Here is a 27,042-nt window from a genome sequence, read left to right on the forward strand (position 1 = left end):
TTGGGGGGGGGGGGACTAAGAATAAAGGCTGATACCATTTTGATATAACAAACTGTTTCAATGACGTTTACATTAACGATTCATTTCCCGTTTGAAGTTGAAACTCATGGTCTGGGAATGGCAGCAATGAGACAATTGCTGAGCCTGTTCTGTCATCTAAGGGCTGAACAGTCAATGCTGTGGTTCTACCTCCCCCTGGCGTCCAGAGGGCACATCTGCACACAGTCACACTATTACTAAATCATATAAACATGTTCTTGGCTCCTCCCCGGTGTTCCATTATTAAATTGTATAAACCACTGCACATTTTCCTCAATGTGTGTCTTGTGAAATGTACTCATGTTGCAGTTTTTAGACTCATTGTTCTTATTGACGTTGGTTTCCCAACAAGTGCTTCCAAGCCGATATAAATTATGAATCTTTGATTGTCCACCCCGCAGAAGCAACACGGAGGTCCTTCGACCCATCCATGTAATGCCTCAGTAGCCTTATCACTAAAAGTAATGATCGTCAATGAGCAAACATCCACCTCTAATCAATACAACCTGTCGCACGATACGCGTATTACGCACGACGATGACAGACGACTCAACCCTTATTTTTTCCTCACCATCGCCGTGCGCCGGAGCGCTTCTTTGAGGAGCACAACAGGTTCAAATGACAGCTGAAGCAAACCCCGACGGTCCGCTCGGTGTGACGAAGCAAACGTCAGCTCGCGGCGAGCCAACCACAGCCGGCGTCATTTGCACACAAGAAGACCCGTGCGACGGAGGTGCTCGGCGGTGGCTCTCTGTGAGACATATTCAATGCCTCCACTGCAACGTGGCTTTCACCTGCTCTGCTCGTTCCTACGCGAAATGAATGGCGCGCAGGAGCTGTGAAGGAATATGCCGGTGCGCAAAGTGAGTCTCCATCCTTCGCCCCGCAGAGTGGATACTGGACGTGTAGCCAGAGCGCCCCGCGCTTCCCGGGACAACGCATCCTGGAAGTTGCGCCGCTCACACTATTCCTCCACTTGACCTGCCCCCAGCAAAGCGTAATAGATGCCATTTCCCCGCGCGACTCCATGGATTCGGTTCACTGAGGACCATCTGAGAAACAGGCATGGCCGTGCCAACTATGGTGTTCTCTGACGTGGAAAGTTTCCTGGACTCTCACCCCGACTTGTTCGAGGACTACCTGAACCGAAAGGGCAAACACAGCATGGTGGAGAAATGGCTGAAGAACCACAAGGCGACCCAAAGTCCGGCGGCCGCGGCTCCCGCCGCGCCGAGGGACGCGAAGCCCAACGCGTGCACGGACAGCTGGGCGAGCCAGCGCGACGGCCCGCACCGGAGGGTCTCCCAGAAGGAGCTGCGCAAAACTTTCGCCCGATCCAAGGCCGCCAACGTCAACAGGACGTACGACGAGCACGTCAACTCCAGGGCCCAGGAGCCCCTGACGAGCATGAGGAGGAGAGCCCTGCTGAGGAAGGCGAGCTCTCTGCCCCCGACCACCGCGCACATCCTGAGCGCGCTGCTGGAGTCGCGAGTCAACATCCCCCAGTACCCGTCCACGGCGGTGGACTTCAAGTATTACCTCAAAGAGCACAACGAAAGAGAGTTTTTCCTGGAGCTCGTGAAAGACATTTCCAACGACTTGGATCTGACGAGTCTCAGCTACAAAATCCTCGTGTTTGTTTGTATTATGGTGGACGCGGACCGGTGCTCGTTGTTTCTAGTGGAGGGGGCGGGCAACAAGAAGACACTAGTGTCCAAATTCTTTGACGTGCACGCGGGGACCACTGTTTTACCCTCCATGAATTCAGATGAAGTTCAAGTACCGTGGGGGAAAGGAATCATCGGATATGTGGCCGAGCACGGGGAGACTGTGAACATTTCTGACGCCTATCAGGTGCCTGCTCCTCTTTCTGCATGCATGCATGCATGTATGCGTGCGTGCGTGCGTGTCCACGAGACACAGACAGTGAGAGAGAGAGAGAGAGAGAGAGAGAGAGACTCAGATAGGAAGACAGATCATTTGAGTTCAGTCTGGCTATTTGCTTGTCTGATACAGTTAGTTGATCATCGATAGAAAGTGCAACAGTGCGTGTGAAACCCACTACCGACCGCCCATTGTGTCAAACCACGCAGTGACGCCAGAACCTCACTGAGAAATTAACCAAATGAGTCCAATTGTTTCGCAAAAGTAACGTTTCACCTTGATTTTAAGAAAGCGAGATGATGCTTAATCATAGTAATGCTTCAAAGACATTGGCATTGGGTTCATGGCCTTTTTGTCGGCCTTAGAAGACTTGTTCTTGGGAAAGGAAATGTTCACACTAGAAATGAATAATACTGTTGCTACATTGTCCATAAACAGCTGACCTCTTCAAGTGAGACATTTGTCTTTCATATTGTCTCTATCTTAGACGTTGTGCTTTGGAAGACAGCGCCCAGACGAGTTGTGCATTTCCATGCACCATCATTTAAAAGTAAAAAGGGAACCTGGAGGTTTTTTTTTGTTTTGTTTGTTTTTTTGCAATGAGTGCTTAAATTGTGTTTATATTTGGCGCTGTCTCTGGATTGCAGGATCGTCGGTTCAGTGACGAAATTGACAAGCTGACGGGGTACAAAACCAAGTCACTCTTGTGCATGCCCATTCACAACAGTGACGGAGAGATCATTGGAGTCGCTCAGGCCATCAACAAGACTTCGAGTGGAGAACTCTTCACTGAAGATGATGAAAAGGTAATTCCACTGTTATGTTTAATGCTCGGTGAGTGAGTTCTCTCATGACTGTGTCCCACTGCTTGCTTGGTGTGTGCAACACAGACGGATCCTTGTGTTGGCTCTTTGTTTGCTCCAAACGCCAGCTTTTTAACTATTTACCGTTCTCTCAGTCCATATTAAACGGATTTATGGCGATATGTTAGTTATGACCCTTGACCCTGGGACCTTTCTCCTAGCGCCACCACTCAGTTTGACATTTTGGGGTTGGTGTAAAAGTGCGTTGTTGGGTTATCTTTGATTCACACAGTCTGCCACAGGCCTTCGTTTGGTCACACATGATGCATGCCGTCTAACATGTTTTGGCAGCAGTTGGAGACTTAGTGCAGGATTTTTGTATGGCATGCTATAGTCTGCTGTTATGTGCAACTGTTGAACGTGCTTTCATTCATTGTTGAGGGACTTGTTCGTTGTGGCCCGATGCTCAGAGTGACTCTCTGTTTCCTTTGGAGGTGCTTTAAGCTTACATCTGTCTTTTCCTTGTGTGTCCTTTGCTAATATTTCAACACCAACTGCGTATCTCTTGTCTGATGAACAGGCTGCAATGTTCAAATTCTGTGTTTGTTTTTGTGCTCAATGCATATTTAAATTCACCCAGCTCACATGCCCTGAATCCCAATGTTCAGTGCTCACTTTTCTGGCAATTACTGTTTCCTGGCGCGCTCTCTACCAAAGGGCCTCGTTGCGTTGTCACCGAGAATAACAACTTTATAAAAGCATTGAGGTTTCAGGATTGCTAACGGAGTTATCCTAGCGTAGCCGAGTACGACTCGTGGTGGAGTCGGGGTATTTCATCTGTTCCACTGGAGCACACTATGCCTTCCAGGTGTGACTTTAATAATTCACCTGCATGTGGATCAGCTCAGTCAGCACACAGATTAGACAAGTTGGCAGCTGCAACAAACCTAAAGGCAAAGATGTAAGTGATTGAATCTAACATAGAAATAGGCTATAATATGTCAAAACAGTAGATGGGGGTGTTACATCTCGCACTAATCCAGATCCAGCTGCGGGTTTCTGAATGAAATGTTTATATGACTTTTTACCATCATCAACGTGTTGAGTCCATCACACGAAGAGATGTAACAGCAAGGCACTGACGAGCCGACACACTGACTTGTTCTCTCATTACAGCCGTGAGGCCCCACAGGGAGACGAGATGAAACATGACGGCACAAAGCTAGCTGTGCTTTTCTTTTAGGTTTCACAGCAAAAGGTTGTCGTCTTTTACTCGTCGTATGTTTTATAGTATGTTTTTTCCCCTTTGATAGATGCAGTTCTGGAATTATTTTCTTTTCTTTCATGGCGTTTTGAGTTCGTTTTCACATCGCATTAACGTCACGCTAATGCTCAGGACGGCCACAGCTAAATTAGTAATGAAATGCAACGCCTGCATCAGAGAACACGGTGAGCTCCCTGCCGCAGCACAGCCGCAGCTTTTTATGGAAGACCGAAGAAAATGTATCACACTTTTCAGAGCACGAGACAATACTGCAACGGCAGATGCCATTAGAAACTGTATTGCACCTTTTTATTAGGGAAAATGTAGGATACTTTAACACATCATGGCTGACTTAAAAATCCCACGCTGCCTTAATTGTGTTGTGTTGTTACGCTGCAGGAAGGGAGTCCCTTGGGAAGCCACGTCTAATTGTGTTGTCTGATTATCTTCTGTAGAGGAACATTGACTTAATTTAAGTATATAAGCTGACCTCCTGCCGCTATCTCTCCATATTACTATTAGATATCATTATCTTGAGCTCTTCTTTCACTTTGTATGTCTCTTAATATTATTTTACAGCAATTGTTTTATTCAGGTAGACGTATCTGGAATCAGGTTCCATATTGCTAATACAGTTTAACACCTGTAGAGTCGATTGTCTAATAGCAGTCACCTCACCGCTGTGCTCCCTCTGGCTGCCAAACTCTCAGTCAAATTGGCTTCATGCAATACTGTAATAACTACGTTCAAACAATTTCTCAACGACAATATACAGCTATTGAAGAAAACAACACAATTTCTGCTTGGAACCACAATTTTTCTCCTTTAATACTTTCTTGTAGGATTTCAGATCAAATCAAATTTATACCGTGCATTGTATCACAATGGTTACGTAGTTCACTGAAAACAAGAAAGAAATACTATGAAAGCAACAGTTGCAATAAGAGGATTCTGCAAGATATGAGTAAAGAATGTATGCGGATGACGTAGTGTTTGGTGGGAACCCATAAAAAGGCAGAGAGACTGCCAAAAAAATGCAATGATTGATCCAAATGTCTCATCCCACCACTGATCATATCTCGGGACACTGCTACATACAGAAAGGAACAAACTCATTCGAATAAACGTCTAAAGCATCAAACTTTGAGCCACTTTAATGAAATCCCTGTGCAAAGAGATTAAATTAGCAAATTAATTCATTAAAACCAAAAGCAAGAGCCGGATAAGTGATCGTAAAGTCTAGTCTTCACCATTTTCTGTTCTGTGCCGTCAGTTTCACTTCATCTTTCATTTTTTTTATGGTGACAACAATGTTTGTTGTTTGAGGAGCGATCTGTGTTGACAAAAGATTGATTTGTCTGGATGTAACTGCACTTACGCAACATCCACTACTGAGTTGCTGTGACCTTGCTTCGCTCGTGGCATTTTTCCATGTACCAGCAATGTGTGGAACAATTTAATTATTTATGGATAACAGTTATTAAGCGGCAATCCTGGTGTGGTACACTGTTGTGTAGCTGTGTTGTATTAGGGTGATACATTACAGGCAGTCAATTCAGTACATTAAATTAAATTATGTATAACGGCGACTTTAAAAAAATGTATTGGAGTGTAGATTCATGTTGCATGAATATTTTAACTCACCACAAATAGATGCAATCATTGGCACGGGCTAGGGGAGTCCCACGTGAGATCACAGCAAATGGAGAGCTCCGAACACTTCTCAGTTAAAAAAAAACAACAACAATGGCTTAACCGTACCACACAGGCAAAGTTGTAATGGAGAAAGGGAAGTGGAAAATTTCTCTCGACTCGCCTCACCCTCCAGTTGTGGAAGCGGAAGTCGCTGAGGTTAGAGGAACCGACTGACCCCGAGGCCTCGGCCAGTTAGTCTCGTTATTAAACCGCTCTTTTACCGGTCAGTCCACGGGTCTCCAGGCAGAAACGTCTCGTTTGTAATGCGACCTTGTATAATGGCCTGCCTGACAGAACGTAATTAGAGCGGGCAGTGCTTTTCTTGGGCTCGCCTGTAGATCCATAGCCAGACACCCAAAGTCCTGCTCGCTAATGAATCTACTCCTGCTGGGACTATTGATGGCCACTGGCTTTCTGGAAGATCATTATTAGAGAATTCCACAGGCCAGCTGGAAAAGCGTCATGTACGAGCTTATTGCTCAGCATCATCGCTTTGCCATGTCTGAAAACTCATTGCACGAGATGCTTCGTTCTGTATAACGACTGTATGAAGTGCATAAAGTGCACGCACTCGTCATCACAAACGATTATCACAGTAGGATTAGCATTGTTTTTTTTATTTAGTTATTCTAGCATAAAGAGTATCGTAAGTTACGCATCAATGTGACATGCCAGAGCATGAGATTTATTTTTCAGTTTGGATTGATTTGAATTCATGTGATGATTAAAAAAATGAAGTACTTTAACACAATTCTGTAACGCTCTGCATGAGTGAGAATAAAATAGACAATGATTAACACCATTCTGGTTGTCTGACCAAACAAGTGACAACACTTGCATGTTTAAAGCTGTGTAAGAAATAATGAATAAAGTTTTCTAGCCGGATTTAAATGTTAAAGCTTCCCAACACCAGTATCGTATGTGTTTCCTCAATCTCTAGTCTCTATTTAATACAAACCATTCACTGTTGCTGTAGTCAAAGTTTTAAATTCAGATTATTATGCTCCCCTGGAAATATGGACAGAAATTAAACATGTGTCGTCAATCCGGCAGAGCGGCTTGATTCTGAAGAGAAATTATAGCAATTAGAGCAGGGTTCCTCAACCTTTTCCTATTTTTTAGGTCTACAATTATCATGACCCCAGTAATTACTCCTGACAAGTTCTCATGAGCAGAGAAGAAGCTGCAAAAGTATTACACTGAAATATATGAATGTATATCTATATATATATATAGATATACATTATATGAAAACATGTTTTGAAGCATATCAAGCAGATAAATGTTTAATTTAATAATATTAATCTATTGTTTTTTATGTTATGTCGTTGAAAAAGGCTCAAGCTTGCAAACGATCAACACAGTGCTTCAGGATTCTGTTCTTTACATGTTCAGATCAAATCATATCATATTTAAAGGTGAGAGAGACATATCCCTGTATCAGTGGCCACAGCTGAGTAACTTCCCATTCATGCATTGTTGTGGTGTCCGCAGCCCCCACGTTGCACCAAAGGCTGGTAAATATTCGTGGGTGTGTTGTACTCATCGTATTGTTTACACAGCAGCCGGATGCTAAAAATAGATAACTAAACAAATAGGCAGAGTAAGGAAGCACCCAACCTCAATTCTATTGATTCCATGTTACGGAGGCTGATGGTCTCTCAGATAAGGCGGATTAGGGACCCAGTCCAAGTTTAATCCCAAACTAGTATGCCGTTGTTTTGATTTCAGTATCAAGTGAAGTCACAGCAAGTCTGACCATTCAGTCGAGTAGTAACATGTCAGTTGGATCGATGAACGCGACGCCATTGGAAAAAGACCATTTCCTATTTGTTGTCATTCTGCCCCGTACGTCCACAGGTGCTGCAGATGTACCTGCCCTTCTGTGGCATCGCGATCTCCAATGCCCAACTCTTCGCCGCCTCAAGGAAAGAGTATGACAGGAGTCGGGTAAGGACAATAACCCCCCCCCCCGAGCCCTGGGGTCAGCATTACTCCCCCCACCCCCCCTGATGCTGACACTGAGGCTGGGTATCGATCAGCAGCCCACTTGCTGCCACTGCAGTGGGGATCACAGAGCGGCATGCTGTCCTGCGTGGACATTTTCTGTGGATCTATTGTCGGGGGGGTGAGGAGGGGGGGGGGGGGGGGCATAGGCTGAAGTAATGAAGTAAGGTAAACATTGATCCAAGATGCAAGAGGATGTAATGAGAACACAGCTCAGTTAACGTCCATGATGATGATAATAATGATAAGCAATAGCAGTAACCACAACAACAACTATGGTAACAATAAAAATACCAAAAGCAACAATAATAATAGTATTAACAATAGTAATAGTTAATCATGCTCTAATGCCAAACAATATTTATCTGGAGTGGCTTTTGCAGCCGGTTTCAGCTTGAGGTGGAGATTGTTTGTCGTGCTGACAGCGGCGTCTCTTCCTGTCGCTGGTGTGCAGGCGCTCCTGGAGGTAGTCAATGACCTCTTTGAAGAGCAGACTGACCTGGAGAAGATCGTCAGGAAGATCATGCACCGTGCCCAGACTTTGCTAAAGTGCGAGCGCTGCTCTGTCCAGTTGCTGGAGGACATTGAGTCACCGGTACTTTTTTTTTGTTTTTTCCACTCTACTGCGTCTGTCTGTGCATCTGTGCATGTCTGTTCTCTCCGTCTGCCTCCGGTTTATTACGAGTGATCACTGTGTGCGCAATTATTCCAAAAGCTGAGGTGTTTCTTCCCTTCTCAAAATTTTCAGGTGGTGAAGTTCACCAAGTCGTTTGAGCTACTGTCTCCTAAGTGTAGCGCAGACATTGAAAGCAGGTATGTATGAGGTTTAAGGGTAAAAAAAACTACTCAATCACAGTTCCCCCTCATGAAAAACATAGCTTATCCCTCCTTTTCACATTTACTTATCCCACTTACTCATTTCAATTAAACAGTCATATCGCTACCTTTGTTTGAATTTGGCACCACGACATCTGTAACATTTTGCATTAAAAGTACAACATTTTAATTTTTGTAGTGCAGTGGGAGTGATGATGCGGAATAGGAGACCTACTTAATTGGGTTCTGCTGCCTCTCTCCACTGCTCCGGATGGCTGAGTGTAGAACGAGAGGCTTATGTGTGGGATGAAAACCAACGCTGAAAGGAAGACAAATTATTCCCCAAGTGCTGCACTTACCATAACTTATACGGTCACGTCAAGGCAGTAACTGCAGCATTAATGATAAATATAAAAAAACTGGAAATTAGTTAATAAATATCTGTCTGCTTGGGGGGGGGCAGTTTCGTCTTTCCTACCAAACATGATCCCATACAGATCTTTCCGCTGCCACATATTAATGAAATAGCCAGTTTTGTGATTTCAAGTAATGAAACGACACACAGAAAATATAGCGTCTGTTTTATGACACCAGCTTCCCCAAAGGTTCACATCTGAATAACAAGGGCTGCTGCGCGAGATCCATGTGTGTGTGTTATTAAGCGAATACATCTTGCATCAGAAGGCAAGCGTAGCGTAGGACTTCTAATGCGTCTTACAATCCCCGGCAGCCCCCCATGGGGAAAAATCATTTTGAGTAAGAGTACAATACTGCCGGTGGGTCTGTGGCAGATAAATGACAGATGCGAGGCAGGGAAGAGACAAAGACAATGGAGGAAAAGAAAGATACCGTAAGGCATCTCGCCATCACACCCATGAGGGTTATTCCTTGCTGCGCACAGTCTAAATCAAGGGATTTCAAAACATCTGAAAGAAGTGTCCCTCCATCTTTATACTAGTCTAGAGAGAGAAAATGAGCCACACTGAACATTAACCTTGTTACGTCTGGTGAGGTAAAAAAAAAAAATCTGCGACAGCACAAAGCAGTAAGTGTAGATGTGAGGCCCGTGCAGGGATGCAGGTGTTTCTGTGGCAGCGTGTGGGGGCGTTTGGCAATGAGGAAGACAATTACACAATTAACTTTTCATTACTTTGTAAGCTGCAGCAGAAGCTCACTGATGTGTGTGTGAGGAGTTCATTAGATGCAGGTCAATGTAAAACAAGGGTCCACGAGGAGAACATAAGAAAGACCTTTCTCAAGCTTGCGATTCGGGTTTGAAAGAGAATATAATATATGTTTACTTCAATACAAACCTTTTATTTAGGGTTCTAGCTGATGGATGGATGTGTGTGAAAATCAAACCTGTGCAAAAAAAAAATGGTCCCGCCGCATTTTCTGCTCCTTTTTGCGATGCTGCCTCTTTATTTTCTGACCCCTAGCTTCAAAGACAGCATGGAGAAATCGTCCTACTCGGACTGGCTCATCAACAACAGCATCGCGGAGCTGGTGGCGTCCACCGGACTCCCCGTGAACATTAGCGACGCCTACCAGGATCCCCGCTTTGATGCCGAGGTATATAGACACCACGCATTGCAGACCAACCAGAAGGAAACATGCCTGTGACGATACTCATTCAGGACATAGTATTTCCCGAGATAGTTTTACCACTCGGGCCTGTGTGATGGTCACATGTCACATGCGTGGTCGACGCGGTCGCACCTCATCGAAGGAACACTCAGGCGCCAAAGTGACTGAGCCCGTGTTGCCTGGAATTCTTGAAGGAAGCATGTTATCTCGCACGCTTTAGAGATGATGAAGATTCAGACAACGGAGTCTCATAAAATCGTGCACACGATCGGGTGTTTGTGACATGTAGTAAAGAAACTAGGTACGTGAGGCTCTACTTTATCATCCAATGATGTAACAGTTCGAGGGTGTAGTTAGGCCCGACGCGCGGCAGCTTTGTATCACATTTCATCAGTCTAGAGGAATAATAGACGTGCATGTAACGTGTTAACCAATCAGAACGCTGGATTTCATCCACCTGTGTTATAATAAACAGCACAGGTGAGGGTCTCCAATTGGATGGTTTTCATGGTTGAATCAATTGCATGTAATCTGTGAATTCCAAAGTAACAGGATCACATGTGTTGCTTCTGCATTCAAAACCCCCCCCCAAACCTCTTCAAGAATTCAAGGCAGCATGTGAGTAATTGAAAAAAAAAAAAGCGTCATTTTTGGGGAGTGCTTTCCTGCTGGTGGTATGATGGTATTTGGATTTAGTAATTATTCTGAGTGTAAACAGAAATGAAGAAGACCATCAATGTCAAATGTAAGATGTGCACCCGATTAAGCAGCGTCTTGGTGTCACAACAATATCCACGTTAATTAGACTCTTGATGTGTCATGAAATTGTCGCGTGACCTCAATGACTCACACATGACCTCAAGGACCGCTCCAGGTGTGAAGACCAAAACGGCCGTCCAGTTAGCAGCAGCGATGGCTCCTCTTGGGAAACGCTTGGTAATGTTCAGTTGCCTTTCGTTTAGTACTTTCGGCAACACGTGGTCAGAATTTACAAACTGCGCATCTTTCAAGTTTTGCAGCCGTTAATGGATCTCCGAAGGATAAAAGCCCTTTAACGCCGAAGAGCAGCTACCAGCAGGCTCTGAATGAAATGCATACAGAACTTGCTTTTTCAAGGGCTTCAAGGATGCTTGTACTTCCTTAAAGGTTTGCCCCTCAAGAAGAGGTGAGGCACCTAGACTAAATACTCCAGTGATTGACATATAATCTTACTTTAGAGTTGGGAATTGTTTGTAATATTCTAATACGAGGAATTATACTCTGAAACCTCTGCCTACACATTTTAGAAATAGCTATTAAACAGCCATCAAATGCTTAATGCCATGGAAGCAATTTATTCTGAATTAAATACAGTGCAAAATGTATTTAAATCAATCTAAAAGATCAACGAGGGAATATAGAAGTAGGGATTGTATTAAAGATTATTTAGTGTTTTGTGCAGATGGAGGTTATCCTCATTTTACTCTGTTTCCACTGTTTTCAGGCGGACCAGTTCTCAGACTTCCACATCCGCTCCGTGCTTTGTGTTCCCATATGGAACAGCAACCACCAAATCATTGGTAAGTTTATAAAAAAAAACATTCTGAAGTGTATTTGATATGAACGTATGAATTGTCATTCTATATATCCATTCTAAAACATATATATCATATATATATAAGTAGGCGTATGGACAGCTGACCATTGCATTCATGGTTCATCCTATATTAAAAAAACGCCTGATTCAAACACGCTGCAACCACAAGCCTCCATCCTTATGTGACGACTTTCCACAAGCGCGTATTGGTGAGATCATCAGGCACTGATGTTAGACAGCACCACCTGGGCCGCGTGTTGGCGGGCAGGTGATTCGGGAGGTGTTGGGAGGTCGAGGCTGCCCTCGCTCTGTGAATAGGCGCATTGTCTTCTTCGAACCGGAAAGTGCCTTCCGTCAAAGTGTTCCCACACAGACGGGAGCACACAACGGTGTTACATAATGTAGCTCAAACATTTACCCTAATAGGACCTAATCGGATTAGCTTTAGCTACGACAAACAGCCGTAGCAGCACCACAGGCGCACATGATTTCTGGCCACGTAGCGCGTGTCCGTGGAGCCCTGGCGGCGCACTCATTATGTAAGCGTCTCATCCGCTGCACAGTCGATAACTGGGGGGGGGGGGGGGTGTGTGTGTGATTAGGTCCGCGCTGCACCACGGAGTTCCCTTCTTGTGGCTGTGTGTGCTTTGTGTTTGTTGAACGCGCCCCGGGGCCCGACGCCACGCCGACGCGCTGATAGATCATCGATCTCTCGTCTGGTGTTTTTTCCGGTGCTGGGTATTGCAGGGAGGAGCGATGATAGCGCGCCTCTCGGTCCACTGAGATCTGACGCAGGAAGTCATTAGTTATGTTTGAGTGTGAAGTGATCAGCATAATTGCTGCAGATGGTTGGTTAGGACCTGTGTGTGTGTGTGTGTGTGTGTGTGTGTGTGTGTGATGTCCATGTGCGCTGAGGTTTTCTTTTTTGTTGTTGCGTAGGTGTAAGTGCATTTGTTGGGGAGGGGAGAGGGAAGAGGAAGAAGAACAGAAAGAGAATGAAGGGAGAAAGACATGCAGCATGTGTGGGTGGCACCTGAGGATCTGGAGTGAGGAAAGAAAAAAAAAAAAACATTATGCAAACAAAGCAGCAGGAGATGAAATTCTCAGGGCAAGGATACATTTCTGTAGGAAATGTACGTTCCTCGTGTCATCTGCCAAGGCTATAGTCTGTAACCACAGAAGATACTGCTGTAACTATAACAACAAATGAGGTATAATGTTTAATATCTCATGTAATTCAAATCAGCTCTTGCCAGGAAAGGTACAATGATAAAGGTAGAATGACTTATAAAGTGTTTAGATGATTAGTTTCAATGAATGATTAACATTAATATGTTGGTTTTGCTAGCCTGAATTGGCTTTTTTCTTCTTCTTTTTTTTTACTTGAGTTTGTGCAGTAGATGTGTGGATGGAGATCCAGGCCAGTCCAAACATAACATCTCAACTGGGTCACTTCCAAATAAACACATGCAGATGGGTTTAGTTTCCGGCGTCAGAATTCATCCCACCCGCTGACCGATCATCAGACAAGTGCTTAGATTTGATTCAACATGTCTCGTAACATGCAGCTCGGGTTCAACCCACCTGAGCGTGAATGTTGGTCTCTCGTGTCGGCCAAGCCCTCACGCCGGGTCGTCCAGTGTGAAAATCATGGATGTTTCCTTTTAAAAAAAAATACAAAATATGAATATAATCCCGTAACTCATCACAAACTAAATACTCATTACAGAGCACAGAGAAATCATAGATCTGAGAAAACACCTGCGCTGTGTTTTAAATCTAATGACGGCGTAATGAAAACTGTTCTTGTGTAGAGCACTAATCCCGTTTCACTCATATGGATCTCCAGCTATACACTGAAATGAAAACGTCCCGGCGGCGATAGGACGGTTTAAAAATGGTGATGAATGTTGTTTGTCACGTGTTGTGTGTAATTACATCGTAGCATCATTTTTCCAGAGATGTTTGCTTTGTCAACAACAAGGTCTTACTTTTGATTTAAACGATGCAGGAAGTCATCTAAAAAGGGAACACTGCTGTCAAACACAAGGCCGCGTTGCGATTGTGGACAATAATAGTTGTTGCCTATTGGAAGATGACACCGAGCGCTGCATTCTTCCCCCCCCCCCCCGCCCCCACCCCCCCTTTAATCAGTGCCTTGTCCACATCAAACAGAAAACATTCCTGCAAAGCTCTTATTGTGCGCTTTGTGTGACAGGTGTCGCCCAAGTGCTGAACCGGCTCGATGGGCAACCGTTCGACGATGCCGACCAGCGTCTCTTTGAAGTATTACGTTTGCGCCTGTGTACCTTTTTCCACATACCACATGCAATTCCACGGACAAATGACAAAAATGGTCGTAGTTGAGTATGTCTTGCCTTTCATGTGCTCTCCTCAGGCCTTTGTGATCTTTTGCGGCCTGGGCATCAACAACACCATCATGTACGACCAGGTGAAGAAGTCCTGGGCCAAGCAGTCCGTAGCTCTGGACGTAAGGACGCCGCGAGCCCGATCCTCCACGCCGTCCTGCCGCCGCCGCGGCTAATGTCAAGCCTCCTCTCACACCTTGTTTTTTTTGAACATTTAATAAGCAATCCCTCATCTGCATTCAGCAGTACTCAGCCTTTACGCCGTGTCCTTGCATTACAATGGGGAGCTTTCGGGTGCATTTAACGTAGTTTCGAGATAGACGCGGAGAACAGAGAGGTGGATCCGGTAAAGGGGATGAACTAATCTGTGCTTATGGCAGTACTGAATAAACATGAGCTTTTATGAGCAAGTGAGCGACTGGAGGTCTGTGCGAGGTATTCCTCTGAGGAAATGAAGGGACCACGGCCATGAAATTTAGGGACGGGGTCGCCGCTCTCGTAAGCCGTTCTAGGGGCAAATGGTAACCGCCCCCCCATCTGGATCCACTAGGACAACGCAACAGTGTGCAGTATTCCTCGTTGTAGCTTGTCTAAGAGCCCAAGTGGTCATTTGGATAGTTTGATAAGCTGTTGACTGCCACCTCGTATCATTATTTTTTGCAGGTTCTGTCTTACCATGCCACTTGCTCCAAGACTGAAGTTGACAAATTCAAGGTAACAGATATTCACCGTTCTCCATCTAGTATCTTTTTGTTGTACTTATGGGCCCTTTTATTTAGGGCACATATAATAAAAAGCAATCTCCTATTAACTTAAATGGGAAAGCAGAATAGATGACGACAGAAAGGAATTATTGGAAAAATAAGCGAATCGTGGTATTTGAAATAGATTATTCAAATTAGAATCAATAGGCAATCATTCTCACTGAATTATTTATGAAAAGTAAAAAAAAGTATCTACACCCTTAATTAACCTGACACTGCTGAAATATAGATACAACCTTTTCTGCGCCACTTTCATGTGTAGGATTTTCCCCTGAGGCCATCACCGCAAAGCAGGAGCCCCGCTTCCCAGTCAGCCCCTGTGATCCCCCCCAATCCCCCCCCCCCCTCCCCACTGCTTCCTTCCTTTCCCCCCCCCCCCCCCCCAACCGTCTTTCATAACTGCTCTACATCGCAGAAGCCTCGCCGATCACGCTCGACTGGGATTCCACCCCGAGTGAAAACGGCAGCGGCAAACAACCACCCCGGTTGACGTTGATGGAAGGGTTGGGGTCTGTTGTGAATTCAGAGACGGGACCATTGTACCTGCTGACCTGACAGAGAGCAACACTTTGGTGTGAAAACGTGCTCAGGTCGCTGTGGGAGAGGAGAGAGAGACGAAGATGAAGGAAAAAACATGGTTGTACCACTGAGACTAACAGGGATCTATGAAAGGGCTCTGACTCGGTGGAATGAGATGCAGGTCAGGAAGCGTGAAATGGTTGTATTATAAATCTATATATATATATCTGCCTCTTATTCTGAAGGTGGCAGACGAGAATGCTTTAGAGTGAATAAATAGTTAATTGGATTCACAGAAGGGGAATGCGCTTATTTGCGTTTTTGTTTGAATAATAACGTTGGTTAAAAAACAGTGAAAACCCTCAGCTAAATCTCCCTCTTTTAAGCTCAACCTTCCCCAAATGAGTCCTCGGAGTCACAATTAACATGTCTGCATATTCCCACGTATCATCCAAGAGACGCCCAGCATCCTCTGACCCCTCACTGCTCCGCTCGCGTCTGAACCCACGTTCTCTCATTCCCTTTGTTCCTTATTAACGCGTCACATGTCCGTGATGAAACAGGCCGCCAACATTCCCCTGGTGTGCGAGCTGGGCATCGGTAAGCTGTCCTTTGACGACTTCTCCCTGGACGTGGACGCCATGATAACGGCCGCTTTGAGGATGTTCATGGAGTTAGGAATGGTGCAGAAGTTCAAGATTGACTACGAGGTGAGAAATGCTTTCGAATGCTTGACCCAACGTGAACGCGATTGCTGTTTGGCAGCTGAATCCTGTCGCGTCCTCATGGCGACCGCTGACCCCGCGTGCTCGTCCCGCTCTTTCTGTCTTCGCCTGCAGACGCTGTGCAGATGGCTCCTGACGGTCAGAAAGAACTACAGAATGGTTCTCTATCACAACTGGAGACATGCCTTCAACGTCTGCCAGTGCATGTTCGCGATGCTGACGGTAAAGATCAGCGCAGATGGGGACGATCCGTTTTAGACATTTGCTTTAGGGGTCAGAAGGGCCATTTAACGGATTCAGAGGAATTTGATTTTTAAGTAAGCTATGAATTTAAGTTAAGCACCTACATTTGGATTTCACAATTAATAGCAAAAACCTAGCACATACAAAGTAGTTTGAAAACTGGTGACTAAATAGATTCACTCAAGTTCTGCACCTATTTTATAGACGTTTACAGGTCATCTGGTCCATCGAAGAGAGATTTTCTACTTGTACTATTATTCACTGCAGTTCACTTAATGGTCAAAACGGCCGTTCATTACAAGCATTTCCTCAAAATTCCCATTGAAGTGAAGCTCTTTTAGTGAATCTTAGTTATAGTTGAGGTCAAGATGAGTTTCTGTTGTTGTCTTAAGTAAAAATTCAAATCACGATTGATTAACTATTCACACAGAACCAAACCATACATGTTTGTTTCAAATGGGAGAGAATTACCTGATCAGCAAGCTTTTACTGTACTAAGTCTCCACACCGGCTTATACAAACAGCACAGTGTTGTTAATTGCATCGAGCACAGCGTTAATGCATGGTGTTCCCCCCCCCCTGAACTGATTCCAGAGGAAGTAAAGGGAGCATCACTGTTGTTCTGCATCTTTTGCCTAAAGGGACTCACTCGGCACCGGCCCTCCAGAAGCCTCTCTGCCCTCCCAACTGCTATCATCAGAGAGTGGTTTTTTTGGGGGGCTGCTCCTACTATTGGAACTTAAAAAATACCCCCAAACTGCTGTATGGAATGTGCTCAGTGTTTGATGGAATAATGCGTACGCCTCCTCTGCTCTGTGCCGATCAGACAGCGGGCTTTCAGGAGACTCTGACCGAGGTGGAGACCCTGGCGCTCATTGTGGGTTGTGTTTGCCACGACTTGGACCACAGGGGCACCAACAACGCTTTTCAGGCAAAGTAAGTATTCCTGTTTTGCCTCTCAGTCTTTGGCACACACACACACACACACACACACACACACACACACACACACACACACACACACACAGTTTTGAACACATCAGGATTTAGACCAGCCTCAGTTTGCTTGGTGTTCATCAGCTGGTGCACTGTAGGTGTAGTTAAGCATGTATTAGGATGTATTAGAGTGGTGTGCTGTACATTATTAACTTTTAATGTGTGATTCTGTGACACCTTATAGTCACCTTGGTTGACACATATATTGCCTTTCCGTTGTTGTGGCTCATTTGCAGAATTGATGTACGTAGCTACATTTCAAGGCAAATAAGATACATCTTATATCAATATGAAATGCCTTTATATTCATTAATTGGGGTAAAAATCCTATGTGATCATTGCCCTCTTGATTTCACCGGGGTTGGTTTGCCTTTGTTCTACCTGTATGCTGATGATCGTTGTCCATTGATCGCAAAAAATCTAAATCTGCAGCTTCTACATCAAAGTCATCGTGTCATTTAAACATTAATCCATGTGCTGGAGGATAGAACCAACACAATGAAAAAAAAAACAGTATTTTCCTCCACATTATTGATGATATCATACTCACCGTTGAACAGTTATAGATGTGTAGGTTTTCTTTTATTACGCCGTCATCAGTTTAGGACGGGGTGCAGAGAGAGAGAGAGAGAGAGAGAGCGTTGGTTGAGGGAATTACAACACAAGCAACAAAAGACTTCTTTGAGAATGCTGATTTTGTTCTCTCGTGTGTGTGTGTGTGTGTGTGTGTGTGTGTCTCAGGACGGGATCAGCCCTCGCTCTGCTTTATGGGACCTCTGCTACGCTGGAGCACCACCACTTCAACCATGCCGTTATGATCCTGCAGAGCGAGGTGCACTGTGTTCCTCACATCTGCTCCGAATGCAATTACCCTTGAGGTTCTGCTAATGCACAACGATGCATATTGTGTCAGCTAACCCAGATACCAGAGTGCTGTACGACTGGAAAACTTCTGCTGGTGGCGATCAATGGGTGTGGTTAGGTCCAACCATGACGGTATCACAGCTATCACGTCACATTACGCTTTGATTTGAGGAAAGCTCATGCTGCCCTCAAATCAATGTAATTGGCGGGGCCATAGATTTGGAGGTAATCGGCCCGAGGGAGACATTTTACCAGGTGACTGCCTGTGCATGAAGTTGTAATTAAAGACGCTTTAAGGGGAGCAGCGACGCTCAGGCTTAGCGGCGGTTCTTCGGGTGGCTTCGTTGCCGTGGCGCCGACGACACGGGAAGCTGACTAATGTTTGCTTGGAACATCTTAATGGTTTCCGTTCACACCGGGGTTGCTCTACTGCTGTGCTATTAGCATATACTGTAAATGAATCATGTGGCTAATTCAACTTAAAAAGAGATCCCCTTTTACAGCCACAAGGCAGCACCAACAACGCATTTGAAACTTTTAAAACGCCATTCGCATCCCGTTGCATCTCCAAATGTTCTCTCGTCATTCTCGCCCTCTTTTTTTTACTGCCCTCCGTCCTTCGCCCGCTCCAATGGTGACACAATGAGAGACATGCTTTGTGTCACCGCTGCTGCGTAGCTAAATATTTGATGGCATCTAATGCTCACGAGGGGTGAATCAAAGGCGCTTTAAACCCGCGTTTAAAGGGCGCAAATGTGGTCACCAGCTTTTATTTTGTGTAGGTCCCCCTTCTTCTGCTCCTGCACTGTCATCACCGCTACATCGTCTATTTTCTCAGTTCTCCCGAGGACGGTGCCTAAGTGATGAATGAATGAATGTATAATGCATGATGTTGAGAGGCCTGTGTTAATGACAGAGAGCCTCAGTGAGAGATGTTGCTCACTCGCGAAGATTTGCTGGCTTCCCTCCTCCCAATTCAAGTTTATAGAGATAAGGTTTATACCCCAAATGCTCCATTTTGATCTACATCGTGGGGACCTTCAAAGACGCAAAATCTCCAGAGGTGTGGACTCGAGTCATGTGACTTGGACTCGAGTCAGACTCGAGTCATGAATTTGATGACTTGAGACTCGACTCGACAAAACGTACAAAGACTTGCAACTCGACTTGGACTTGAACACCGATGACTCGTGACTTGACTTGGACTCGAGCCTTTTGACTCGAGGAAGACTTGCTACTTCCCATGAAAACTGGGGGATAACATTTTCACACCACCGCGCCGCTCTGTTTATCTGCATCTGTCAAAAAAATGTGCGCCACCTGTATGCAGAGAGCGCGCGCTGCCTGAACAACATCCAATCACTGCAGTCCATTTGACCGTATCAACGAGACAGCTCGTTCATGGTTACAAACATCGGGATTTTTGAACCCGGATTCAGACTCCGATGGAAATCCTCGCCAACATTATGTCAACGTCCGTTTTAAAGTAGTGTAATGAGCTGAGTTAAAGTTATTAGTTAATCAGTTATGCAGATGTTGCATGTGTTCACGTTATGCTTTGTTACCAGCTGTAGTTACGCGAGACAACCCGAGTTTTGGGGGGCCGTGTATGCGGAAGTGTTCGTTCGGCGTGGTGACGGCCAACAGTGACCGAAGTTGAGTTGTTTTATATAAATAAATGCAGCGGAGTTGCAAGCCAGTCATCGCCTCCTTATTTACGCTGCAGCATTGGGGTGAGCGTTACAGTACTATAACACAGTCACAGTCGATCCACCGTTACCCTTCCCTTCGTAGTCTAGGTCTGTGAGGCAGCGCACCATCACCCAGGGTTCCCCGTCCCCACTATAATAAAATGACTCGAAATGACTCGAAACTAAAATGGTACGACTTGTGACTCGACTTGAGACTTGTTGGCTTTGACTTGTGACTCGACTTGACTCGGGACTCGAGGGCAATGACTTGAGACTTGCTTGTGACTTGCCTAACAGTGACTTGTTCCCACCTCTGAAAATCTCCCACTAAATGTTCTGCATTATACTCTATAGTAAATATCCACTACAATGCTCTCTGTCAGATAGAAGCGTCTGCATCACACAGTGCACCTGCCAGTATGATATTCCACATGCATGCAGAGGACATACATATAATCTTACATACATCATTTTAAATACACATGTCAACAAAAGTTACAAAAAACACAGATGATAAATATTCAAGTCACATTCAAGTCAATATTCATGATTTAGCAGATTCCTGATGGCAACAAATGGAATTCTGGGTTGAGAAGAAGTAGCAAGCAATCTGGAACTTTGCATAATGAAATTGACAGGAACATGTCGTTATATAATAATATAATAATTCAGGCTTCTCTTGAAAATGTCTTGAGTAATCCTTCATCGTGTAATTATCTCTGCATGTGTCTCCGCAGGGTCACAATATCTTCTCCAACCTCTCCTCCAAAGAGTACGGTGACCTCATGCAGCTGCTGAAACAGTCCATTCTGGCCACAGACCTCACACTTTACTTTGAGTATGTTCCCGATGGTCCACTAGCTGACCCCAGTGTACTAACCCATTGACAATGAAGCACACTGTCTGTTTTAGGTACTACTGCCCCCTTGTGGATTTGAAGTCACTTACACTTACATGTACAGATGTCTTGTTTCCTTTTAGGAACAGAAACACTTTCTTCGAGCTGGTCAGCAACGGAGAGTACAACTGGAACCTGAAGGCTCACAGAGACATGTGCAGGTACCGGCCCGCTCACACAAACGCAGCGATAACTCTTCAGCATCGGGCCAACTGTGTGAGATAAACGTCCTGTTCCTCTCAGATCCATGATGATGACGGCGTGTGATCTCGGAGCTGTCACTAAACCCTGGGAAATCTCCCGCAAGGTGAGAAAACGTGATTACAATAACAAATTGATGTAGTTTTGAACTATTAATCTAAAGCTGCTGACATACTTGGTTGATTAATTGCTCAAAAGGAACTTTTTTGATCATTGATTAATGGTTTAAATCCCCCTTTTCTAAGAAAACACAGTAAACACCCCCTGGTTGCTGCTTCAAAATTGCCAGAATTTACTGCTTCTTTCTGTCTTCCTGGCTTGTAAAAGAGACGTATTTGGGTTGTGGGCACATTAGGTGTTTTGCACTTGATTTCCTGACATTTTAAGAATGGACGCCCCTCCTTTCACCCCCTGCAGGTTGCTGAGTTGGTGACCAGCGAGTTCTTCGAGCAGGGCGACAGAGAGAGGTCGGAGCTGAAGCTCACCCCCTCCGTGAGTCCGCACAAACAACTCCGGGTTGGGTGTTTTTTTTGTTGTTGTGCTTTTTCTGCAGTTTGTTTCCCCCTCCGTGTCCTCCACTGAGCTGATGACACTGAAGATTTATTTTTCATCCCGCAGTTCCAAAACAAGAGCGCTCCACCGAGAGCAAACTGTGTACCTCGTAACGGAGAAAAACTCGCTGACCTTTTCCATTCGGCTGTTTCGGCGTGTTGGAACTCCGGCGAGCTTAAACACTATTTTCTTTTCTCATATAAACAGCACACTATTTAAACACCATTTTCTTTTCTCATATAAACAGCACAGCAACAACAGCAAGGAAAGAACTGGTGCTAATGAAGATCTAAATTCGTCATTCCGTCCTCGAAGCAACAGCGCCAGAGAAGCCCTGTGTGTTTGATTGCGAGGAGTTTGGAGGCTGAACTGTGTTACAAGTTCATAAAAGGGAGGGGGGGGGAACCAACAGCTTCCTGAGTGCAATAAATAGCTGCTGACTAATTGGGCCGGCACAGATTGGCCTCCCCTCTGAAATAACGAATGCCGTAACCCTCAGGTCTGTCAAACCTTTCCCCCGCTCGCTGTGTCCGGGCGGTTAAAATGAAATATTAACTTCCAAGTCGTAGCGCGGTAACCATCTCTGAAGCTCGGTGGAACCTCTTGAGTTCAGGCTGCAAGAACATTTGGTAGAAAACGTAGGTGAAACGAACCCCGGAGCGGAGGGAGACTTTTGCTGGTAACAGCAGCCACGTTTGTACCCGTAAAGCCCAAAATGCAGGTGTTTTCTCACTGATTCGTTTGAACCTTTTGTCTCCCAGGCGATCTTTGATCGAAACCGGAAGGATGAATTGCCAGGACTTCAGCTGGAGTGGATTGATGGAATTTGTACGCCGCTGTACGAGGTGAAAGCTTTGAAGCTGTCTAACCTTCGCTGTGTCATGGTGGTCTGACACACACACACACACACACACACACACACACACATTTGCCTCTGACATCAGTAGGCTCTGTCCTTCCGCAGCCTTTGTCCCCCTCGCTGACGCCAGCAATGAAGCTGTCACCACTAACTATTCAACTTTTCTGTTACTGCTACAGATTTCTCACCGAAAAAAAATAAATGTTTTCTTTTTATTGAAACGGCTCCAAGGTTGCATCCTGCTCTTTTGAGAACGCCACAATGAGAGTGCACTCGCTGACTGCAAATCCACGGAGAGGTCGTGGAGTGTGTGAATAGAGCTGTGATGTTAAACCTTCTGGCTTTACTGCACAGCAATGACGGCACAGATAGAGGAGACCTTTTTTTAATTTAATTTTTATTTTTTATTGTAGGATCCGGGCCGATCAAACGTTTGGGTCAGACTTGGAGCTAGCGGTTATCTTTCAGAGGATGAAGGGAAAATCGTGTGTGTGTGTGTGTGTGTGTGTGTGTCCACGCCCTCAGGGCACTGTGTGTGTGGGAGAACTTACGGAGGTCTGTTAAGAGACGAGGCGTGCCGAGGCCAAGTCCATGAAAGCAAACGGCTGTGAAGGCGAAGTCGAGGACAAAATTGCTCCTTCATTCACGCGGCATTCTTCATCTCCGTGTGTTGTTAACCCTCCCCCCCTTTTGACTGTCACATTAAACGCGTCACTAACGACGACGCGTCACGCATCGTCTCCACAGCTACTGAACAGTCGCAGGGTGTCAAACGGGAGCCGAGGCCTGTCTGTGCAGAGCTTTGGCTTCGCCCATTGTTACCTTGTCTTTGTAGTGTAGATGAGAAGCATCAAAGCGGCGTGTGCTGTCTGCGCGGTGGGTGGGGGGGTGGAGGGGGAGGCGGGCCGGGGGGGTGGGGGTTCGCCCGGTGATGTTTGGAGAATGCAGCCACGGAGCTCACGGCCGCGCTGCCGCCAATTAGACGTGCGGGCGGGAGAACGGAGGAAGTTCAGAGGCAGCGGGGGGGCGGGGGGGGGGGTTGTTTGTGGGCGTCTCGTGATTGATCTCGCTGATCTCCTTCTCCTGGTGGTAGCTCGCTACTTTGTAGAATATTAATCCCTCATTACGTAACCTTCCATCTCCAGTATGACGGTCTCTCGCTGCTTCTTCTTCTTCCTCCGAGTCGACCTCGGGTGAAATAATGATGCTGTGACTAACTAATGACACGGTTCCACGGTGGATGTGTGCCGTCGGAAAGAGGGGAAATTGTTCTGCATTTTAAAAGAAAATGTGAATTTTAATGCAAACAAATCGGTGAAGGTGAACACGATCAATCCATTCGGTGTTTGTTGTGTTCTGTGCAGGCCACATGTCGCCGCTGTGAACCCCCAGATAATATCTTCTCTAATTCTCCATTGGTTGTCCTTAAAAAAAAATTATTACAATTTGAGAAGTTGTTGTGACAATACATATCAAGACATGTTCCATACAGACATCGACTTGATCGCAAACCACAGATATGGAGTCTGTATGGTGTACAGTACAAGTCAAACAGGAGAAGGTGTGTCCAAACTTGACTGGTACTGTGTATTCCAGCAATTAAAGTACTTCATAATAATGTATTTCTGTGTGTAAGAATTGTTTTGTATAGTGTGGTGCACATGCACACATTATTTCTCCATATGGTACGGGGTTAATGAAACAATAACTAATTAGAGACCCCTGGAAGTCCAAAAGACACAGTAGACCGTTTTAGGGTGACACGGGGAACAAAGTCCCCCATCTCTCAGGTAATTTATTAAAATGGTGGATGACAGCTTTTCCTACGTTTGCTGCTTACAGTTCCACACAAAGGAGGGACAAAGGCAACTAATCTCCGACACACAAGTGCTTCTAATCTCCAACGAGCAGCTTCTTCATTGTCTTAAACTATCAAGCTGCTGTATGTTGCTTTCATTGTGGCAGCGTGTTCTATGGATTGTTGACATTTGATTAATAATGTGCTTTTTGTTCCTTCTTATGCTTCTTAATGTGTTAGCATTAAATTCTAGCAAAGGAGCAAGGCATCCATTTTTCTGGAATCTAAATACTTACAATGCAAATAAAATGTGGACGTTTTTTTTTTTTTAAACTAAAGTCAAGAGTCCGAAGGTTTTCCCAGAATCCTCAGTAATCATCTCGGTGTGTAAAGTTGCGACTATATTTCCTAATCCACAAAGCTGGACATATGTCAGAGAAAATATTATTAAGTTGCTAAATACCATTTTTAGAAGCAAATACCTACTTTATGAAAATCTACCTGAGCAGTGAATGCAGCTTTGTGTGAGTTTATGAAACCAGCTTCTCTGTGCTTTGTTTATTGTGGCCGGTCTGGCAGCATGTGCATGTTAGTGCATGTTGGTGCATGTTAGTGCATGCTAGTGCATGTTAGTGCATGTGAGTGCATGTTAGTGCATGTTCGTACATGTTAGTGCATGTTAGTCCATGTGAGGCCCACTGGCAGGCTAATGGAAAACCTTTCAAACTGAACATTGAAACTAGTAAAAGAGATTCAATAAATCAATGCAGTACAACATTTTGGTTCTTCCTGTACAAGTGTGTCGGTCATCTTTGGCAACTGTATTTAAAATTTTTGTTTGGGAAGAGACTGAAGCATCTGAACAACTATCCAATGGACTTCCATGAAATGTTTGCTCAAATGACTGTGTTGCTCAGCGGATGAATCATACTGACTTTAATTATCTCCTGTGGTGCATCAGGTCGAAACCTTTTTTTTTTTTCTCCCCCAAACCTCTCAAACTACTTACATTCATATCGGCCTCAGCTGTACTTTGTGTTCCAGCTTCGATGGATCACATGGTGGTTAGCATTGTCACTGTGTTAGCACGCTTGAGTTAGCATTTAGCTCCACTGCACCACATGCTAGCTGCACAGCTTCACCCAGCAGCTACAACATTGATATTTCAATATGTATGTTTTTTGGACACACTGGTAGAAATGCTGTTTTGTATTTTTTTTAACCTTTTTTATTTCATTCAGTGTATTTTGCCGTTCTCATCTTTCTTCCCTTCCTTTCTCCTCCCCCCCCCCAGACTCTTGTCAAATTGAATCCCAAACTCCAGCCGATGGTTGACATGATCAAAGCAAACAGGGCCAATTGGGAGGAACTGAACGAGAAGAGACAACGTGGCCAGAGTGCTTCTGCGCCCTCGGGCCCCTGCAGCAGCGGGGGGGGCCACACAGACGCCAGCGAATGCGCCGCGGCCGAAACGGGCGGCAAAACCTGCTGCGGCGACGGCGGCGGGGACGCCGACGGGACGACACCTAAACCCGTTAGTTAGCTACGGAGCCCCATCTACCCGGCTGACCTCTTATAGGGTCACTTCCTCTTAAACGCAGCCTGCAGAAGAAGCAGCGCACGCAGAGGTTCTTGGGGGGGGGGGGGCTCTGCTCCTCTTCGCTTTGACTGCTGCAGATGAGCTTCAGACTTGAGGGGAGTTTTTTCCCCGCCTCCTTTCGGTCTTACTGTGCTGAAGGCTGACAGGGCCGAGGTTCGGCGGGCCTGAAAATCAGCTGATGAGACCCAAGTCAGAAAAGAAAACTCCAACCAGTGTGTCAAGCTGTCATTCTGGGCATTGGACGGATGTTTCGGGCACAACAAAGGCAATGGAGGATTTGAGGGGGATGTTTGTTTCTGCTGTGGTTGGTTTTGCTCCTTGTTGCTCGCATTTTTTCCCGGGCGGGGGGGGGGGGGGAAACAAAAGATATTTTTTGTAAATATGTACACTATTAAGTTAAGTGCTGTTTAGGAACCTTTTGAGCTCTGGCTTGTTACGTGGCTTCAGAGTTTGTGGAGGATAGAGGAGAACAGGAACAGCAGGACCAGTGACAAAGCTTGCAATGCAAATTGAGTGCTAGGCTCCCTTCCTGTGCCTTGTTTTACGAATCCTAATGAAAAATGCATGGGCTCCTCACTGAGACTCTTAGATGGAAAGCCAAGTTAAACCATGACTTTTATTGCCATAATTTATACAAACAAATAACTGCAATTATGTCTTGATCACGTCAGCCACAAAGAATTAACATTATGTACAAAAATAAATCTATTTTGCCCAATTTTATAAATACAGGTGTCACACACGCACACACACACACACAATGTGCCTTGATGAAGTTGTTCTGACACCAATCCATTTTTTTTAGGAAATGCATCTGCTGATTTAACACAAACAGCTTAAACATACATTACATTTAATTAAAACTCACTAAAATTAGAGTAGTAGATATTTGAATAAATAAGCTTACCATTTTATTATGTTTCTAGAGTCAGTCATAGTTAAATTCAGCCTCCTATAAAGACAGGAGAACTTTCCAAATCAAATCCACCAACCAGCAGTTCTAAAGATCATAAAGGAATTATTTTGTTTGGTTAATCTGAACAAAAAGCAGAGGTTAAAGTCTTTCAACGGGTTACAAGTCAGACTAATTTACCCTCAAATATCTCCTAATGAAAATAATAGAATATTCAACAATTAATTGATCATAATTTGAGAGCTTTAGAGGTGCTGGTGTGTGGATTTTGGTACCTCTGGTCAGGCTCACTGTTCCTTCCTCTTTTCATTCTTTATGCTAAGCTGACCCGTATCATTTGAAAGTGGTGCCCTCCAATTTGCCGTCGGATGTGAGTTTG

General features: G+C 45.0%; 1 protein-coding gene across 2 annotated transcripts; it reads left to right on the forward strand.

Annotated features, from left to right (window-relative positions):
• Positions 1-43: 43 nt before the first annotated feature.
• On the forward strand, positions 44-27,042 carry pde11a (phosphodiesterase 11a). Of its 2 annotated transcripts, XM_037489098.2 has the most exons (21): positions 44-1,893; positions 2,411-2,473; positions 2,571-2,729; positions 7,546-7,635; positions 8,147-8,287; positions 8,441-8,505; positions 9,948-10,080; positions 11,579-11,654; positions 13,890-13,957; positions 14,070-14,162; positions 14,704-14,754; positions 15,887-16,033; positions 16,163-16,270; positions 17,118-17,227; positions 18,029-18,119; positions 20,580-20,680; positions 20,824-20,901; positions 20,984-21,047; positions 21,359-21,433; positions 22,255-22,338; positions 25,445-27,042. In XM_037489098.2, exons 1-21 carry the CDS (start codon positions 1,105-1,107, stop codon positions 25,691-25,693), a joined length of 2,835 nt encoding a protein of 944 aa, XP_037344995.2. In that variant the 5' UTR covers positions 44-1,104; the 3' UTR covers positions 25,694-27,042. The 2 variants fall into 2 exon arrangements, with proteins under 2 accessions (XP_037344995.2, XP_037344996.2); XM_037489099.2 differs by lacking the exon at positions 2,411-2,473.

This window comes from Pungitius pungitius, chromosome 10, assembly GCF_949316345.1.
Source record: "Pungitius pungitius chromosome 10, fPunPun2.1, whole genome shotgun sequence".
NCBI classification, from domain to species: Eukaryota; Metazoa; Chordata; class Actinopteri; order Perciformes; family Gasterosteidae; genus Pungitius; species Pungitius pungitius.